The sequence below is a fragment of the Podarcis pityusensis genome (assembly GCF_964106645.2).
Source record: "Podarcis pityusensis genome assembly, chromosome: 16".
In the NCBI taxonomy this organism is placed as follows: Eukaryota; Metazoa; Chordata; class Lepidosauria; order Squamata; family Lacertidae; genus Podarcis; species Podarcis pityusensis.
Window position 1 is genome coordinate 2,917,372 of NC_138041.1, and position 20,932 is coordinate 2,938,303.

At 48.1% G+C, this 20,932-nt stretch overlaps 1 protein-coding gene across 3 annotated transcripts in view; it reads left to right on the forward strand.

Moving 5' to 3' along the window:
- The first annotated feature begins 572 nt into the window (after positions 1-572).
- The window catches only part of CELF3 (CUGBP Elav-like family member 3), an 86,495-nt gene continuing 66,135 nt past the window's right edge, over positions 573-20,932 (forward strand). For all 3 annotated transcript variants that reach the window (XR_013980566.1, XM_080986056.1, XM_080986057.1), the window contains exon 1: positions 573-1,436. Coding sequence is in view for 2 of the 3 variants with exons in the window: in XM_080986056.1 (XP_080842182.1) it covers positions 1,292-1,436 (145 nt within the window). In the remaining variant the exon portion in view is untranslated. The remainder of the gene's footprint in view (positions 1,437-20,932) is intronic.

Here is a 20,932-nt window from a genome sequence, read left to right on the forward strand (position 1 = left end):
GGACCAGAGCACGCCAGGCACTCTAATAAAAATCACTTTAATAAAAATCCCAATAAAGGTTATTACCAAAGATCTAAAAATTAAGATGCAACAAATGAGTATCGATAACAGGAAAATGAACATCTCCAAAATTAAATCAGCCCCTAAGCAATATCGCATCCCTGTATCCCGCAGAAATAAGGTGGGCCCTGGGAGGGAGGCGTTATTTGCCCCCAGGTGGGTCTGCAAAGTTTCCAGGTCACTCTTTGAAAGCAGGTAAAGGGCTCCTTTCTCAGGGTTTAGGATTCTTTGCATGGCTCCCCTCTGAGCCCGCGCGCTGCTCTCGTCTCTCCCGAGCCGGTAATTTGTTGCCGGTCCCTAACTCTGACATGATTATTAGTCGGGGGGGGGAGGAGGAGGGGCCGCCGGGGCTGTGTGTGCTGCTGGAGGTTTTGTTGGTAAAGAAAAAGATTTGAAACAGAGCTCAAGATCCATTAAAGGAAGGGACCGTCAAACCTGAAAAAGCAGCCGAAATCGCGCTCTTGAGGTGGGGCTGGGGGGGAGGGAAGGAAGGAAATTTTAAAGGGGTGGGAGGGAGGGAAAGAGCCGTCAGGGTGCGAAAATGAATCAATAAGCGAAGAAAAGAGAGGGGGGAAGGAGGAGGAGAAGAAGAAGGGGAAAAAATCACAAGAAACCCCAGAATCTCAACCGCGCCGCGGAAAGTTAATCAATAAACTAATTAACTGCTTGCAAGCTTTGTAATTGTTTGATCAGAAGAATTAGAATGAGGGTCTGGGGGCTGCCCACGACCCTGGGATAAGGCCGAATCGTAGAACTCTTTGCATTATTTTTAAAAGAAGAATTGTTATTTTATTTTTATCTTTTGAATAGGAATTTTATTGTATTTTTTTGCACCCGTGGGGGGAAAAAAGGAAAGGAAATCTCTCTGTCCCTCTCTTTCTCGTCCCCCTACCACACTTCCTCATCCTCCTTTTTATAAAAGAAAATAATAATAATTGAAGGATTTGGGAGAGAAGCGAGGCAGACGGAAATGCCGTTCAATTAAAGCGAGATTGGAGGGAAATTTTGTCTCTCAAACTGCTGTCGGCTTTTGATCTCTTTGTTTCCACGCACACACGACGAAGACGACCAAGTCCAGCCTGGGATTTTCTGCTGGTTTTTTTCCTTTTCTTTTTTTCTTTGTTTTGTTCCGGCGTGGTTCCCCCCCCCCCTCCCCATCCTTTATTTTTTCTTTCTTTTTGGTGAACATTCTGAATTCGAGGCTCGCTCCAGCTTGCTCCTTTTTGAACCAATGAAGGAACCAGACGCCATCAAACTTTTCATTGGACAAATCCCCCGGAATTTAGAGGAGAAGGACCTTAAGCCTATCTTCGAGCAGTTCGGCAAAATCTACGAGTTGACAGTCATTAAGGATAAATACACCGGCATGCATAAAGGTAAGGCGCGCGTTACGCGCAGAGACCAAGCGCTGCGCCCCGCGTACCGCCGTGCGTCGGATGCGCTGGTGGCAGCGGTGGGATGGAATAGAAACGGGCGAAGAACAACAAAGCCGATGGGGACAGGACTGGGGCTGGGGGGGGGTGGGGAGAGAGAGAGAGAGAGAAGAAGAAGAAGGAAAATTCTGAGCCCAAAGTATCGCCTGGAATTGCACTACCCGGTGGGAGGAGGGGGCGCACAAAAAACGAGCAGATAAATCCGTCGTTCAGAAAGCACCGCCCGGCTCGTCACTGGCGAGCGTTACGCGCGGAGTTTGTAGGCTTAGGGAGGGCTGTCAGAGCAAGGCATTTGAGGGTAAGCGGTTTTTCCAGGAGGAGAGGGGGGGCGGGAGATGGTAACAGATGGCCGGAGATAGAGAGCCAGTAGATTTCTCCCGCCTCCCCCCCCCCCGCAAAAGGGTACCATGAATAGAACCCTGGATGTCTAACCACCCACAGGATGGGGTTAGAGACTTGCCTGTCAATAGGATGGAGGGTGGGCATCTAGATTCTGATTTCTTGGAGTCGTGTGGAGTAAGGTTTGGAAGCAGAGGACCCTAACTTAGCAGGGGGGAGCAAGAATCGTTTAGAGGGGAGGAGGGTGTTTTGAGCAGATTTGCACTGACTTTGAGCTTGGGGTGTGTGAGGGGGGGGGGCAAAAGATTTCAGACCCTTTCTCCAGTTCATTTCCTCTTTTATGTTTTCCTTTTGGAGTTGGAAAGAGGGAGGGGTCCAGCCCCCCCTTTCAGAAAGGGTTTCAGTGATGCCTCTCCTCTTAAAGGGTCGCTAAATAAATCCACCGTTGTTGGGTTTTTTTTACCTGTGACGGCAGAGCTTCTGGATTTTTGTAACCTAATCACTTATCAAGTTTTGTCTTGTCTTTTCTTTTAAAAAAAAAAGGAAATTAAAACCACCTTCTTGAAGAGGAAACAATGTGTGATTTTAGCTAGGTGACACAATTGCAGCCCCTGGAACAATTTCCAGTTTTAAACATGCCTGTTCCAACAGAACTCTGGAGACCTCTTGGTTTTCAGAACAAGAAAGCTTTCGTCTTTCTTGGGTCGTTTTTATTATTTTTGCTGGATCATTCCCCCTCCAGATTCCCCAGCAAAACTGCCCCGCATTGTCGCTGCCTCCCCTTCCCAGGCCTTTATTCTCAGCTGTGTAAGAGAGTAGCCAACTCTGAAATTATTATTTTTTAAATTGCATTTGAAACCACATTTCAAGATGCATCAAACTTTTGTAGGTGAGTGGCAGGAAAAGTTGCAATACCGGATTATTATTATTATTATTATTATTCCCTGTGATACTGGCTGGTAAACACGGCTCTGCCCTCAGGTGCTGATTCAGAGGGAAGAGAAAGCGAGCAAAATCCATTTAGTACACCCTGAAGGAACACAAGGAAGGGAATGGAGTATAATTAAGAACATTAAGGGGTTTGGGGGTCTTTTTTAAAGTGGCAAAAATTCATGAGGTCCAGCTTCGCTTAATTTCTGAGATTTCATCAGCATCCAAATTTTGGCAACCGATAGAGGCGTCTCGTATGTGTCTGGGCTTGCTGATCCAAAACCCTGATTAATGGACGTTGTTTGGCAGGTATTTGCGGCACCGTTCAGTGAAAAATGGTTTTGGCTTCGTAAACTGCTGGGAGAGGGGGCAATAAGAGAAAGAAGTAACATTTGCTGAGCCCATTTGAAGCTTCTCTTGTCTTTGAAGTCTAGGAAAACAGAACTGATCACCCATCAGGCCAGCTGGGAACACAATAACCAGGTGTGAGGCTCCTGGGGTTGTTTGTTTCTCTTCGTTTTATTGCAAATGGTATTTGGTAGGTTTCGCGCAGACAAGGAAGTTGCCAGCTTTTTGTGATCAGCCTGTGCTTCCGTGACTCGGACAAGGGTTCCGCTGACAAGTGTTTACAAGGGGACCATGTTTATCTCCAGTGCCATGAAAAGAAATATCTCTTTCCCCCACACACACCAGCCACACCACCCCAAGTTCCAATGAATTGAGCTGCTATTAAAGGCGGAGGAGCAAGGGCACAAAAAGGAATTGGCAAGCTTTGTGAGAAGGGAAATGCGTCGAGATTGAGGCCTATAGCCTGAGTATGTTGAAAGTTGCAGGGTGTGGGATATCCCCCCCCCCCCATAAAAAATAATAATAAACAGGATGTTTGAGCAGGAGTTAAAGTTTCATGTTTGGTGGTATTGGATGTTTGGCGTTGCAAAACACTGGCAATAAAATAAGATCAATTAACGAACCAATTCCCTCAGATTTGCATGCAAGGCTTGGGGGTGGAGGACAAACCTCCAGGTCTGGAAAAACACAAGCATATTCTAAATCTGCAATATGATGCAGTTTGAATGTATTTTTTCGTTTAGAATTCCTTGAGTAGCCTCAGTTTCTCTGTAGCTGAACGAGGGAAAAGGTTGGGTGTTCTGAGGAGAAGCCGTTTGGGATCAGTGTGTGGTTGTTTTCCCCTCACCACATCTGACCAGTCCTCTCAGAGGGGTCCTCGGACCCTCACGCCCAGCCGCCAGTGCAGCAACAGGCAAGGAGGATGGGATTTGTAGTCTAACAAGGGCACCACATGGCTACCCTTGCTCAGAGGATCAGGCTTATGATCAGAGGAACAGGGTTATGATTGACTGCTAGCCGCAATGGCTATGCCAATGGAGGCAGGATGAGTCCTCAGTTTCCTGAGCACATTCTGTGTTCCTGGCCCTTGCCCCACGCAAATTGTTGTCCCTCCTTCCTCCCCCAGTACTTTTTCTTCATATTTGTGGATGCCTTGAGCCAGTTGTGGTGGTAAGCTAGGATTCGAGAACCCCATTCAGCCACTGGGTGAGACATCGGGGCCATTCTCTGTTTCTCAGCCTGACCTCCCTCACAGGTTTGTTGTGAGGGTAAAACAGGGAGAGGGAGAACCATGTATGCGGCCTTGAGCTCTTTGGAGAAAGGTGGGCAATAAACGTAATCAATAATAATAATAATAATAATAATAATAATAATAATAATAATTTATTGGGACATGGGTGGCGCTGTGGGTTAAACCACTGAGCCTAGGACTTGCCGATCAAAAGGTCGGCGGTTCAAATCCCCGCAACGGGGTGAGCTCCTGTTGTTCAGTCCCAGCTCCTGCCACCCTAGCAGTTTGAAAGCACGTCAAAGTGCAAGTAGATAAATAGGTATTGCTCCAGCGGGAAGGTAAACGGCGTTTCCGTGCGCTGCTCTAGTTTGCCAGAAGCGGCTTAGTCATGCTGGCCACATGAGCCGGAAGCTGTACGCCGGCTCCCTCGGCCAATAAAGCGAGATGAGCGTCGCAACCCCAGAGTCAGCCACGACTGGACCTAATGGTCAGGGGTACCTTTACCTTTACCTTTAATTTATTATTTGTACCCACCCATCTGGCTAGGCTTCCCCAGCCACTCTGGGCAGCTTCCAACAAAGACCAAAAATACACTAAAATGTCACACATTAAAAATTTCCCTAAACAGGGCTGCCTTCAGGTGTCTTCTGAATGTCAGATAGTTGTTTATCTCTGATGGGAGGGCGTTCCACAGGGCAGGCACCACCACCGAGAAGGCCCTCTGCCTGGTTCCCTGTAACTTGGCTTCTTGCAGCGAGGGAACCGCCAGAAGGCCGTCGGAGCTGGATCTCAGTGTCCGGGTAGAACAATGGGGGTGGAGACGCTCCTTCGGGTATACTGGGCCGAGGCCGTTTAGGGCTTTCAAGGTCAGCACCAACACTTTGAATTGTGCTCGGAAACGTATCGGGAGCCAATGTAGGTCTTTCAAGACCAGTGTTATGTGGTCTCGGCGGCTGCCCGCAGTCCCCAGTCTAGCTGCCGCATTCTGGATAATAATAATTAGCTGGTGCGAGTTTGTAGCAGAGTCCAAGCACCCCTGACCCCGCCAAGGAATCTTTAGAAGCGAAATCTCTCCATGGGAAAACAAATGCACCTCATTGCTTTATCGCCCGTGAGTGCTAAGGTGTTAGGTTCCCGTTTCACACATCCTGCTCTAGCAAGAATGATCCTAACCCACCACCATCCTAATCTAAAGAACTAAACACCTCTGTGGCTTTTAAACTGACAGGATTTCAGCGGAGCTGGTGGATCAAACCAGGTGGAGAAGACCCTTCAGCAGGCTTCCTCAACCTCGGCCCTCCAGATGTTTTTGGCCTACAACTCCCATGATCCCTTAGCTAGCAGGACCAGTGGTCAGGGAAGATGGGAATTGTAGTCCCAAAACATCTGGAGGGCCGAGGTTGAGGAAGCCTGCCCTTCAGTATAACTAAGGTTTTTTGAGGTTTAAAGAGCAGCAAAGGGCTGCTTGCAGATGTGATTTTGAAACAGCCTGTGCTGCATTTTGAAGTCCTGACCGTCGTGGCACAGTGGTGTCAAAGTGATGTCAGGTGATTGACAGGTTATTGGTCCCACCCACCTGTCAAATTTGGCCTGGCAGGGGTGGGGAGTGAAAGATCTGGTCTGACGGCCAGACCAGAAATGTTCCCCACCCCTGGCATAGAAGTATAAGAAGTTGGTATGTCTATATAGTATCCACCTAACAACCACAAAGGGACGCGGGTGGCGCTGTGGGTTAAACCGCAAAGCCTAGGACTTGCCGATCAGAAGGTCAGTGGTTCGAATCCCCGCAACGGGGTGAGCTCCCGTTGCTCTGTCCCAGCTCCTTCCAACCTAGTAGTTCGAAAGCACATCAAAGTGCAAGTAGATAAGTAGGTACCACTCTGGCAGGAAGGTAAACGGCGTTTCCGTGCGCTGCTCTGGTTCGCCAGAAGCGGCTTAGTCATGCTGGCCACATGACCCGGAAGCTGTACGCCGGCTCCCTCGGCCAGTAAAGCGAGATGAGCGCCGCAACCCCAGAGTCGGCCACGACTGGATCTAACGGTCAGGGGTCCCTTTACCTTTATCTTTAACAACCACACAGCTTTGGCAGTGAGCTTGCCTTCTTCTTTCTTGCTCACCAATTTCCAAAAGCCTAATCACCAGAGATGAAGGATGCCCAACAAGTTAGTGTTTACATAACCCAGAACTGAACGGTCTCTCGCTTTCCATTATACAGGGACACACAGGGAGGTTGAAATCCATTCTATACTTACCTGTGAACAAGCCCTGTTGAACGCAGTGGGACTTCTTTCTGAGTCAACCTGCGTGGGATGGTGCTCCCAGTTGACATTCCTAAACCGTGCTTACTCTGAAGCAAGCTTTGCCAAAACCTGGGAGGCTTGCTTCTGAGTAAACACGCTCACGAGGGTCTCCTTCTGTCTTGTACCCTTAATATTTAGACACTGGTGGTCAGTGCCCATGGAGACCAGTGGGGTGGAAGACAGGGAGACCCACAGTGGGCGGAGTCAGAGCCCACGATGGGCGGAGCCAACAAATTCTCCATTGCCCCCAACCTCTTCCTTGCTGTGTTCTGCTAGGACAAACTTGAAGCTCAGGGCTAGGAAGATGATAGGGAGGGTCAAACCACAGGCTGCTTGAAAGTCCGAAAGCATGGAGCCTCCATAATGCTCAGGATCCACCTACCGGTCTTGTCCGATCACAAAATGCCGAAATCTACAGCAAACAGCTCCAGGTTCCAGGCAGGGAGATAGGACAGCAGGGGTTTGGCAACTTATTCCACCCTGTCTTTTATATAACTTGCAATATTTTAAACAATTCAAGGGGCAAACTCAGCCTCCTTTTCCAGGAAGATTTGAACAGTGTGTGGCGAGATAAATAAAAAATAAAATCTGGAATGATTGTGGGGCTTTTATTTCCTCGGTCTGTCTGTATACACCCCCCCCAAAATAAGGGAAACACTCCTTAAGCACAGCTGATGGTGGTTTTCTTTTAAAGGAAAGATAGGCCAGGCTTTGCCAAACCAGAGCCCTCCAAGTGTTTTGGGCCACAATTCCTATCGGCACCAGCCAGCCAGCTGTGCAACATTGCACGCTTTTAGATCCGTATTTTTCGCCCCATAAGACGCACCTAGTTTTTAGAGGAGGAAAACAAGAAAAAAAATATCCTGAACGAAAGAGTGGATGTATGATTTTTGTGGTTCATTCTGTGGCCACAGACATGATAGGTGATTTGATGGTGAATTTGGGGTGACCCAATGCAAAAATCCTGAGAATCCATGTGGATCCATCCTTTGAAACCACGTTTTTGCGCCATTGCGGCCCCACGAAACAGTGGATACGTGTGTGTTTTTTGTGCAGGCTGTAGCCATGGACATGCTATGTGATCTGATGGTGAATTCGGGGTGGCCCAATGCAAAAATCCTGAGGATCCATGGGCTTTTACCTCCTCCCTCCCAGGCAGCCTCCTTTATTGCTAGAGTCTCTAATCTCCCTCCTGATCGCTTGCCGATCAGCTGCTCAGTGGCTTTGTTTCAACACCCACTTCCCTCTTTCTAAAAAAAAAAGCACGATCTCCTTTTTGCCCCTGGGCAATTCGGCTCCAGGGACCACACATTCGCTCCATAAGACACACAGAATTCCCCCTTACTTTTTAGGAGGAAAAAAGTGTGTCTTATGGGGCGAAAAATACGGTAACTCTTTGAGAAGGGTCTTTGGGAAATGATGAAGGAGGCCTTTATTTCGCTAGTTCAGGTGGTTGCTTGTGGTGTGGGGGTGTGCAGCAGAATCTCAGGGGTGCCTAACTAATAAGGAAAACCTAGGGGGAGAAGAACCCCACCCCTCTCAGGACAAATACTCCTAAGCCAGGGGGAGCTCTCCTGTCTGGTCTCCTGCCCCCCGCCCCAGCAGTCCATTTCTCTCTCATTCCATAAAACCGGTGCAGAAGATTCAACTCTGCTGCTCTTTGTTGCTTAGGTTGAGTTTGGTACAGCAAGATCTGAGGAAGAGGGGCTTTGGGGGGGGGGATAGATATGAAATTAATTTTGCCCAGGGCAGCTGTGATAGCTGGTTCTGCTCAACCCCCAATTTGGGGCTGGGGGTGAGGGAGGGATACGGAAATTGCCAAATCAGAGCGAACAGGAACAGCTGCCAAATTTAATCTCTTAATTGCCCCAACGGGAATGGCTCATTATAATGTAGGAGCATATTAACTAACTAAGCAAACAAGGAAAGGAGAGACAGGTAGATGGACTTGAAGATAGACAGGCCTCCCCCCCTCTCTCTTGGCTCAGACAGCGTGGCCTGGGAGAGTTTCACGGACCCCTGATGGATCAAGCCCAAGGGAGGCCCATTTAGACCCAACACACTGTTTCCGTTGCAACGCACAGCTGGATCCTACCGGGAAGCTGAAAGGATCCTGCTCCCATTGCCTGTTCCTGCACAACTAGCATTTTATTCGTTCGTTTATTTGCCAGTTTATAATCCACTTTTTCAAGGCGGCTTACAACATGTCGAAAATGCCACATTTATAAATATCTGTAAAAAATTATTGGGAAACATCAATAGAACCTCGGTGGATGGTGGAAAAGAGAAACTCGTCTTATGAAGGCCTTTTCTAGGCAGCATTCAGTTTTCAAAAGACACCTGAAAGAAGTCAAGGGTGGTTCCATCTGAACCGCTAGAGGCAGGGAGTTCCACAGGGCAGAGCCCGCTGCATTGAAGGGTCAGTTAAGGCCAGCTGAAAGGGACACGGGCGGCGCTGTGGGTTAAACCACAGAGCCTAGGACTTGCTGATCAGAAGGTTGGCGGTTCGAATCCCCACAACAGGGTGAGCTCCTGCTGCTCGGTCCCTGCTCCTGCCAACCTAGCAGTTCGAAAGCACGTCAAAGTGCAAGTAGATAAATAGGTACTGCTCCGGCGGGAAGGTAAACAGCGTTTCCGTGCGCTGCTCTGGTTCGCCAGAAGCGGCTTAGTCATGCTGGCCACATGACCTGGAAGCTGTACGCTGGCTCCCTCGGCCAGTAAAGTGAGATGAGCGCTGCAACCCCAGAGTCGTCCGCGACTGGACCTAACGGTCAGGATCCTAAGGCCAGCTGAAGCCCTGGGGCTAGGGAGAACCACCAGAGGTGGCTCATCAGACGATCTTGGTGATTGAGGTGGAATCAGGCAGTCCCCTAGTAACTTTAGAACCAAGTTGCTTAGGGCTTTGTGAACTATTTGTTTTATTTATTTCTTAAGATTTATGTACCACTTGATTGAAAAAAGAAAAAGACCCAGAACAATGTTCCCAAAGACCTAGCCTAGACCCTCTGCCAAAAAATGGAATCTGATTAGAAGTTTGGGAGCCCTGCTCTGCAAAAAAACCACAAAAAACCTCCCCCCAAAACCTCAACAAGCTAATGCTATTCTAGGCTGCATCAACAGAAGTCTAGAGTCCAGATCAAGGGAACTAAGAATGCCATTCTCTTCTGCCTTGGTGAGACCCCACCTGGAATACTGTGTCCAGTTCTGGGGGCCACAATTTAAGAAGGATATTGACAAGCTGGAACATGTGCAGAAGAGGGAGACCAAAATGATCAAGGGTCTGGAAACTAAGCCTTATGAGGAACAGTTGATTTATCTCGGCACTCCAAGGACAGCTATCCAAATCCTCCTGGAAAAGGAGGCCGACTTTGACCCTTGAGTTGTTTAAAATATTGCAAGTTATATAAAAGACAGGGTGGAATAAGTTGACAGACCCCTGCTGTCCTATCTCCCTGCCTGGAACCTGGAGCTGTTTGCTGTAGATTTCGGCATTTTGTGATCGGACAAGACCGGTAGGTGGATCCTGAGCATTATGGAGGATCCCTGTCTTCTGACTTCCAACCAGCCTGTGGTTTGACCCTCCCTGTCATCTTCCTAGCCCTGAGCTTCAAGTTTGTCCTAGTAGAAGGGAGGAGGTTGGGGGCAATGGAGAATCAGTTGGCTCCACCCATCGTTGGCTCTGGCTCCGCCCACTGTGGGTCTCCCTCCCTTCCACCCCACCAGTCTCCATGGGCACCAACCACCAGTTGACACAAGAGACTAGGGCCCTGTGGTATGATTAGTGTGGAAAAGGGGAGACTGAGAGGAGATGTTAGGTAAAGGTAAAGGGACCCCTGACCATTAGGTCCAGTCGTGACCGACTCTGGGGTTGCGGTGCTCATCTCGCTTTACTGGCCAAGGGAGCCGGCGTACAGCTTCCGGGTCATGTGGCCAGCATGACTAAGCCGCTTCTGGCGAACCAGAGCAGCACACGGAAACGCCGTTTACCTTCCCGCCGGAGCGGTACCTATTTATCTACTTGCACTTTGACGTGCTTTTGAACTGCTGGGTTGGCAGGAGCAGGGACTGAGCAATGGGAGCTCACCCCATTGCGGGGATTCGAAACGCCAACCTTCTGATCAGCAAGCCCTAGGCTCTGTGGTTTAACCCACAGCGCCACCCGCGTGCCTTGAAGATGTTAGCCATCTCCAAATATCTCTCACATGGAAGATGTTTTCTCATGCTCTGGGACCCAAATCAATGGATTCAAATTACAAAAGAGAAGGTTTCAACTAAACATCAAGAAGGGACTTCCTGGTAGTAGGAGCTGTTCGGCAGTGGAACAGTCTCCCTCGGGAGGTGATGGACTCTCCTTCCATGGAGGTTTTTAAGCAGAGGTGGGTGGCCACCTGAGATTCCTGCATCCCAGGGGGTTGGACTAGATGACCCTCGGGGTCCCTTACAACTCTACAGTTCTATAACTCCTCCCGAAAGACCGCAGCTCAGTGGGAGAGTGTCTGCTTGGCAAGAATGCTGTCCAAAACCCCGGAGAGCCTCTGCTGGTCGGTGTCAACAGAAGGAAGCTGGGTGAACCCAAGGGTCTACCTTGGTGTAAGGCTGCTTCCTCAGTTCCTGTTACTGTTGATCCCACCAGCAACCCTCAGATCTGAACGGCCAAAAGGGTTGGGTCTGCATAATAATTATTATTATAGTAATTTATTATTTAGACCCCGCCCATCTGGCTGAGTTTCCCCAGCCACTCTGGGCGGCTCCCAATCGAGTGTTAAAAACAATACAGCATTAGATATTAAAAACTTCCCTAAACAGGGCTGCCTTCAGATGTCTTTTAAAATTAATATAGCTGCTCATTTCCTTGACATCTGATGGGAGGGCGTTCCACAGGGCAGGCGCCACCACCGAGAAGGCCCTCTGCCTGGTTCCCTGTAACCTCACTTCTTGCAATGAGGGAACCGCCAGAAGGCCCTCGGCGCTGGACCTCAGTGTCCGGGTAGAACAATGGGGGTGGAGACGCTCCTTCAGGTATACTGGGCCGAGGCCGTTTAGGGCTTTCAAGGTCAGCACCAACACTTTGAATTGTGCTCGGAAATGTACTGGGAACCAATGCAGATCTATCAGGACCGGTGTTCTGTGGTCTCGGCAGCTGCTCCCAGTCCCCAGTCTAGCTGCCGCATTCTGGATTAATTGCAGTTTCCAGGTCACCTTCAAAGGTAGTCCCACGTAGAGCACATTGCAGTAGTCCAAGCGGGAGATAACCAGAGCATGCACCACTCTGGCGAGACAGTCTGCGGGCAGGTAGGGTCACATCCTGCGTACCAAATGGAGCTGGTAAACAGCTGCCCTGGACACAGAATTGACCTGCGCCTCCATGGACAGCTGTGAGTCCAAAATGACTCCCAGGCTGCGCACCTGGTCCTTCAGGGGCACAGTTGCCCCAATCAGGACCAGGGATTCCCCCACACCCGCCCACCCCCTGTCCCCCCAAAACAGTACTTCTGTCTTGTCAGGATTCAACCTCAATCTGTTAGCCGTCATCCTTCCTCCAACCACATACAGTGGTTTGCTACCCATCAGACAACTGATGTAACACAGAGATTCAGGGTGTGGTTTAAAGTGTGTCTGGTTTAAATCTCACCTCGACAGGCTTGCCAGCTTCTTGGACTGGCCTCTCCCTCCTGAGGCTTGAAGTACCAGGAAAGCAGAGTCTGGGCTTGACCCGACATTATTTCCATGCTGCCAATGGTTTCACTTTCCTAGTTTCCTGCAAATCAGCTTGCTGAAATGGGCGCAGGAGCAGTCTAGCCTGGGTTTTTCATGGTCAGTTGGCATCCCCTCATCTGAGAGACGGGGGATAGGTTAGGCCAGGGGCAGATGAAGTCCTGGGCCTTGCAGACTTGAGTAAATGAGAGAGGCGTCAGTTGGGACAGATTTCTTAGACTGGAGTGACAAAATCAAACTTGTGAAAATTCCCTGTAAATGGTACCAGAGGCCAATGGACCTCATCCTGCACACAGAAATCTTTGGAATGCCTCTAGATTATTTGCTGTCGCTCAGCAACCATGGGGTAGGGGGAGAAATTCGGCAGAGTTCTCATTTAAAGGCAAAAACCTACCAAATTCACACTTTCCAAAACAATTCACGGACCGAAATGCAGCCCTCCTGCAAAACTCACACCCCTTTGAATTTTGCAATGCAGTTCTCCACCCAAGTGACATGTACATAAATGCATATACTGCGGTAAAGTGTGCATAAGAATGCATATAATGTACAAATGCATGTTGTATTGGGGGGAACTGCTTTGCTAAAATATGTTTCTTAGGCTAAAACTGCATGCGAGCATGTGGATATTAGGAGAAAATTGCACTAAAATACCGGTGAATTTTCGTGAGGACCTCTAAAAAAAAAAAAAAAAAAAGGATTTGCAACCTGAGGTGGAAGTGTGGAGAACTGAACTTCAGACTGAGAACTGAAAACAGACACATCTGCCCATCCCTAATCCCAACCCTCCCCAAAATTGTAATATATGGGTGACAAATGGGGTCTGCAACAAAATGTTGCAGCATGGAACACTCCTGCCAAGGCTTCCAGTTGGCCAAGATACCCTATTCTCTTCCACCTCTTGCTTGTTTTTTTCCAAGTTTTTCTGCCCCCCTCAACACACACACTTTTTGGTCTCCCCTGCAAGTAGTTTTTTTTATACAATAAATTTATTAGAGTTCCCCCAAGCCTGCAACTACCTCTCTCTTAATGCATGGGTGCTGCTGCTTTGAGCTGCGGGAAGACTAGCCATCAATTGGATAATTAAATTTTGCTATGAGGATACAACACTAGAGGCCCACCTTAAGTGGCTGCTGTGAAGTTTACTGAGATGATCTATTTCTTCATGAGTTGAACCATGTGAATCTGATATCACTGAAACCAGGGAGCCCTTACAGTGTATGGCTGTAGAGGGTTTGTATGTGAGTGTGTGTTGCTTCTTTTGTTCAGTTGATCTGATTTAGGGGACGAATGGGCAAAAGTGCAATTTTTTCCCTGCTATTTTGCCATGCTCTGTGATTTCATCTGATACCTCATTTGTCTCCCTCTCTCTGACCTTAGTTAGCCCCCCAAAAGAGTATCCTGAGCTGGCTTTGCAAACAGATATGTAGATTAGGGTTACCAGACGTCCCCGGTTCCTGGGGACAGTCCCCGGATTTGCAGATCTGTCCCTGGACAAATTATGTCCCCAGAATGTCCCCAGATTTGCAAATCTGTCCCCGGAAAACATGGCCTTAGCAGCCCGGAGCCAGCCTGGTAGCGCAGTTCGCTCTGGCTGGCTTCAGGAACTGCTCACTGCTGTGGCGCCTGCCATTTTTCCTCACCAGAAGTCCCCAGATGATGTGTCTTGTGCGCATAGGATGTGTCTTGTGCGATCTCCTGCCCGCTTCCCCCTTTGTTTCGAATGATCGGGGGAGGCTCGAGAGTCGCTGGCGGGCAGCCCTTGCCCAGTTTTTTAAAAACTCTGTGCATTTATGTTTCACAGGGTGCTAAAGAAGGTTTTTGCACCTTTATACAATATGCATGGGATGCGGTTGGCGCTGTGGTTTAAACCACAGAGCATAGGGCTTGCCGATTGGAAGGTTGGCGGTTCGAATCCCCATGGTGGGCTGAGCTCCCGTTGCTCGGTCCCTGCTCCTGCCAACCTAGCAGTTCAAAAGCACGTCAAAGCGCAAGTAGATAAATAGGTACCGCTCCAGCGGGAAGGTAAACGGCGTTTCCGTGCACTGCTCTGGTTAGCCAGAAGCGGCTTAGTCATGCTGGCAACATGACCCAGAAGGAAGCTGTATGCCGGCTCCCTTGGCCAATAAAGCGAGATGAGCGCCACAACCCCAGAGTCGGTCACGACTGGACCTAATGGTCAGGGGTCCCTTTACCTTACAATATGCATTTGTGCTTGGGCCCGGGGTCTTTTGCCTCACCATCCCCACTACTGACTCCCTGTTGCTTTGTTGTTGTTTAGTCGTATAGTCATGTCCGACTCTTTGTGACCCGCTGGACCAGAGCACGCCAGGCACTCCTGTCTTCCACTGCCTCCCGCAGTTTGGTCAAACTCATGCTGGTAGCTTTGAGAACACTGTCCAACCATCTCAACCTCTGTCGTCCCCTTCTCCTTGTGCCCTCCATCTTTCCCAACATCAGGGTCTTTTCCAGGGAGTCTTCTCTTCTCATGAGGTGGCCAAAGTCTTGGAGCCTCAGCTTCAGGATCTGTCCTTCCAGTGAGCACTCAGGGCTGAATTCCTTAAGAATAGACAAGTTTGATCTTCTTGCAGTCCATGAGACTCTCAAGAGTCTCCTCCAGCACCAGAATTCAAAAGCATCAATTCTTCGGCGATCAGCCTTCTTTATGTTCCAGCTTTCACTTCCATACATCGCTACTGGGAAAACCATAGCTTTAACTATAAGGACCTTTGTTGGCAAGGTGATGTCTCTACTTTTTAAGATGCTGTCTAGGTCTGTCATTGCTTTTCTCCCTGTTGCTACTCAGCTTCAAAAAAAAGTGTCCCCAGATTCATAGAAAAAAATCTGGTAGCCATAATGTAGATGCAACCACCATTTGAAAGAAAGAAAGAAATTGTGTTTTGCAAATGGACAGGCGTTGTCAGCAAAAGACTCTGGTGATCAGGGATAGAAGTGGAAGTTTGTGGTGAAGGCAGGGACGAGATGGATGCTCAGAAGCCAATAGAAAGATCCTTGCTGTTCCAACTGCCTTGCTGGATGCAGACAGGCCCCAGGGGACTGCAAATTAAAGCCCAAACAATCAGAGAACACACAGAGAGACAATGTATATTAGGGTTTCCAGGGTCTCCAGGTCCCACCTGAATTTTCCAGGTTCACCTGCCCTTCTCCAGGCGGCAGGTAGAGGACTTCAATTTCCAAGGTGGTGAGAGGGCCTTGAATAATAACAAGAAGAAATTAACAATGGCAATGTTTTGAAGAGTACGTGAGTCAACACTGTTCTGAGGGAAACGTGTTGGTATGTTTAGATTAAGTTTGTAAAGTAGACCCAGGAAAAATTAATATATATAGAACATTAAAGACGAGCTGTATAAGGTGCAATGTGAATAAGAACTTAAAGTTCTTTGATGAGTATTGGAGGAGGGAAGTCACATGGGTGTGCTAATATTATTATTCTCTCTTTTCTCTTTCTCTTTTTTTTCTCGGCTTTTCTTTTCAGGGTTAATATATGTGTTTTTGTCAGTGGGAATAATCATTGTTTGTTTTTTCTGTCTATGAAATAAATAAATAAATATTCCCAAAAAAGAGAAGAAATTACGAAGGAGACTGTGCGTGCAGCTTGCAAGCTTCAGTTTGGCAGGAGCTGATTGCAAATTATAGCATAGAGATTCAGGGTGCTGGAGCTCTCCTCTCCCAATTAACTTCCATCTCCAGGAACGGCCCCTGGAATATCACCAGGGGCCGCCTCTGTGTCTCAGGTTTGGGCTCTCAAATCTCAAGTTCTAGGATGCTGTTGACCCGGCAATCCTAATATAGTGGTACCTTGGGTGAAGTACTTAATTCATTCTGGAGGTCCGTTCTTAACCTGAAACTGTTCTTAACCTGAAGCACCACTTTAGCCAATGGGGCCTCCTGCTGCTGCCACGCCGCCGGAGCACGATTTCTGTTCTCATCCTGAAGCAAAGTTCTTAACCTGAAGCACTATTTCTGGGTTAGCGGAGTCTGTAACCTGAAGCGTATGTAACCTGAAGCGTATGTAACCCGAGGTACCACTGTACACGCAAACACACACCTTTTCTGGAGTAAGGTGAAGCAGACTAGTTTCTCACCCCAAAATGAGAAGGATAGGGCCTATGGATTTTGTTTCATATTTGCTTGTTTATTTCATTTTTAAAAATAGATACTGCTTGTTAAAAACAGCACAACAACCTCAAAGCAGTTCTCAAAAAGAATAAAGCAGTGAAACCGTCATCTTAATAAAAAAACAGCCTTGGGCATTATTTTCATTTCAAAGGGGTGTTTTCCCCTCCCATACTAAAGCAAATTGTCCCTGCTTTCAAACACAAAATCTCCACTGTTTTAGGCAGAAATTCACATGCACATGTGTGTGCTTTTTGGTCTCCCAAATGAAAACCGCCTCATCCTAGGTGTGAAGCAGTTTCCAAGACTGCAAATTCCTGTTTAGAATGAGATACAAAAATATGTTCGGTACATCTCAGATTCTTCAAATGCTCTTGCTCAAGAAAGAAAGAAAGAAAGAAAGAAAGAAAGAAAGAAAGAAAGAAAGCTGGGAATCTGGGGAGTAGGGTTTGTTTTGGGGATACACACCTATATACTGTATTTTTCGCTCTATAGGACGCACCGGACCATAGGAGGAGGAGAACGGGGGGGGGGATTCTCCACCTCTCTGCTCAGCGCCCCTTCAGCGAAGCCTGGAGAGCAAGAGGGATCGGTGTGCACTGACCCCTCTCGCTCTCCAGGCTTCAGGCGGCTATCCGCAAGCCTTCAGAGCGCAGCGGGAACTCCTGCTGCGCTCCGAAGGCTTGCGGATAGCTGCCTGAAGCCCCCGGAGCACAGCGGCAGTTCACGCTGCGCTCTGGGGGCTTCAGGCATCTCCTTTTTAGCCGCGGGGCCCCCAAAACGGGTCGGGGAGGGGCGGTCCCTTCTCCCTCTTGGGGAAAAGCCCGCAAGAGTTGCACGAAGCTTGTGTACGGCTCTTGGGGGCTTTTCCTGCCTGCCTCCCCCCTGCATTCGCTCCATAGGACGCACAGACTTTTCCCCTTAGTTTTTAAGAGGGAAAAGTGTGTCCTATGGAGCGAAAAATACGGTATATATTGATGGGCTTTGCCACCATCCTTTTTAACCATGGGTGGGGCTGGAAATCGGGGCTCAGCTCTCCAGACACCCCACTCCACTGCCTTGCTTGGTCTTTTCCCCACTATGAATTGTATCCAATGAGAATCCTACCCAGGATTCAAATCAATGGCATCAGAACATCAGAAATCTGGACCATCTAGCCTAGATTCCTGTTCTCTCAGTGGCTGACCAGATGTCTGTCAGGATCCGAGCATTTTCCCCTTCTGCGGTTTCCAGGAACTAGCATTCAGTGAAGGCAGAGCTCCTGGCTAGGAGCCATCAGCAGACTTTTCCTCCACGAATTTGCCCAACAATCCTCTTTTAGGCCATCCAAGCTGGTGCTCCCCTCCTGAGGCAGTGAGTTCCATAGTTTAACTGAGGTCCAGCACTGAGGCCTTTCTGGCAGTTCCCTCCTTGCAAGAAGCAATGTTACAGGGCCTTCTCGGTGGTGGCACCTGCCCTGTGGAACTCCCTCCCACCAGATGTCAAAGAGAAGAACAACTACCAGACTTTTAGAAGGCATCTGAAGGCAGCCCTCTTTAGGGAAGCTTTTAATGTTTAATAGGTTATTGTATTTTAATATTCTGTTGGATGCCGCTCAGTTTTCTCCCTATCCTCCCCCCTGGGCTAAGTCCTGCAAGGGGCAACACCAAAAGGGAGGAGGAGGAGGAGGCTGGCAAGCAGAGTTGCCCCATGGATGGGTTGTAAGAAAGAGAGAGTAGAAGCATGAGCTGGAAGGGACCCCGAGGGTCATCTAGTCCAACCCCCTGAAATGGAAGAATCTTTTGCCTAACGTGGGACTCGAACCCACGACCGAGATTGAGCAGATGGGCGGGGTATAAATAATAAATAATGATATATTATTATTATTATTATTTATTATTTATTATTATTTTATTATTATGTGCTGTGTGAAATACTTCCTTTTATCTGCCTTCCAACGCACTTCTTTCTTCTAATGTTTCTCCAATGCATCGGACTAACTTAGGTTCAGTTATATAAGGGGTCAGCAAACTTTTCCAGCAGGGGGCCGGTCCACTGTCCTTCAGACCTTGTGGGGAGGGGGGCAGACTATATTTTGAAGGGGGAGAATAAACAAATTTCTATGCCCCACATATAACCCAGAGGTGCATTTTAAATAAAAGCACACTGAAATATTCTCGGAGTCGAGTATGGATTTCATGCTCTTTATTCAGCTCATAGTGGTGAGGAGGAAAGGAAGTTCCCCCGAAAGGTCTGCTTTATATACATTATTTACACAATGGGCCCCACATGATTGACTAATTCCGGGATTCTCCTGTAGGCCAATCAGGTTGCGGATTCACTTCCACCTGGAGTTGGATTGGGTGGCTCCTGTGGACCAGTCAGACTGCTGCATTCTGGATCCTATTATTCTAGGTCCAATCAGGCTGCTGCATTCTGAATCCTATTGTTCTAGGACCAATCAGACTGCTGCATTCTGGATCCTATTGTTCTAGGACCAATCAGACTGCTGCATTCTGGATCCTATTGTTCTAGGACCAATCAGACTGCTGCCTTTTGGATCCTATTCAACTCAGTACACACATTCTTCTCATGTAAAAACACCAGGCAGGCCCCACAAATAACCCAGAGATGCACTTTAAATAAAAGGACACATTCTACTCATGTAAAAACACGCTGATTCCTGGACCATCCGCTGGCTGGATTTAGAAAGTGATTGGGCTGGATCCGGCCCCTTAGTTTGCCTACCCTTGGTTCAGTCACTTCAGTGCGTCTAGTCTGAGTGAAACTCAGTCCAATAAAATCTAGTGCCTCTTCACCCAACATGGGTGCCCCAGATTTTTTTTGTCTCTTTGCTGGCTGTGGGGCAGGGGCCATTTTGCCTATTTTTGAGTGGGCATGGCCTCCTTTTTTGTCTATGTTGCATTTGTTTTCGTGTGCATGTAGGTGATTCTCTTCTCGTTCCTAAGTGTGATCACTTTTTCTTCTTTGAAATCGGTTTTGTGGTGCCCATGGCTGTTCCTTAGATTTCCAAAGGGGCATCCGGAAGGTTGGAGACCTTCTTTTCTAACCTTATAGCAGTCACGACAGGCCAAAAATAAAATAAAATTTGACAGGCAGCTATAGGGCCAGGGCACCGGTTGAATTTCTGTCTGCTCTCCACACCCTCTAAGTAAGGGCCCAGCAGGGCTTAAGCATCTGTTTTTCTGAATGTCAGGATTCCACCATGGAATATAGGAAGGAGCAATCATAGAGGCCTCACTCTGTGCATGTACAAAGTGTATTTTCCCCCTCAGGGCTGCCTTTCAAGTCTCTGTAGTGTCTGAGCACTCATGTTCCAGCAACTGAGGTTTCCTGGTAGAGGAAGAAACGGAATAGATTATGCAAAGAGCAGCCCATTTGCATAATTCATGCAAGCGACAAACTCTGCCATTTATCGGCGCAGGGTTTTTAAAATTCATTTTCTCTGTTTGCCAGGGCGACGGTGACCCACAGTCCCTCCCCTCGTTGGACTCATCGTAATCCCTTGAGCCCCACATGTGCTGTGCTTGTCTGTTGGACGCTGGACTTAAAAAAAATTGTCAGGTTGATAAGTTGTTTGTATTTTATTAATTGAAATTTCTTCTTACCCTCGTCTTTGGTGTGAAAGATTTATTCCGCTCCCTCTTTTTTGGGTGGGGAGCGTTGCAAGCCCTTCATAGGTGTTCTCTTGAAGAACTTTAATGAGGATCTTAGAGACCTGGGCAGCATTAGAGAAGTGTTGGGGTGTCTCTGGGGGAAAACCCCTAATAATAATAATAATAATAATAATAATAATAATAATAATAATAAACGGCCTCGGTCCAGTATACCTGAAGGAGCCTCCACCCCCATCGTTTTACCTGGACACTGAGGTCCAGCGCCAAGGGCCTTCTGGCGGTTCCCTCCCTGCGAGAAGCCAAGTTACAGGGAACCAAACAGAGGGCCTTCTCGGTGCTGGCACCCGCCCTGTGGAACACCCTCCCACTAGATGTCAAAGAGAAGAACAACTACCTGACTTTTAGAAGACATCTGAAGGCAGCCCTGTTTAGGGAAGCTTTTAATGTTTGATGTATTATAGTATTTTAATATTTTTATGGAATCCGCCCAGAGTGGCTGGGGAAACCCAGCCAGATGGGCGGGGTATAAATAATAAATTATTATTATTATTATTATTATTATTATTATTATTATTAATTTATTTATACCCCGCCCTTATGGCTTAGTTTCCCCAGCCACTCTGGACAGCTCCCAATCGAGTATTAAAAACAATACAGCAATAAAGCCACAGAACTCCAAAGCGCCTGTTCAAAGAGGAGGGCTGCCCCCTGCCTCTCTGGATGAGTCCTTGTTCTAGGCGTCCCTCCTTCCCATCAGCCTCTGCAGGAGGGCAGAAGCTTCTGCTACACCTCTGCACTGGGCGCGACTTTTCCCTTCGTTCA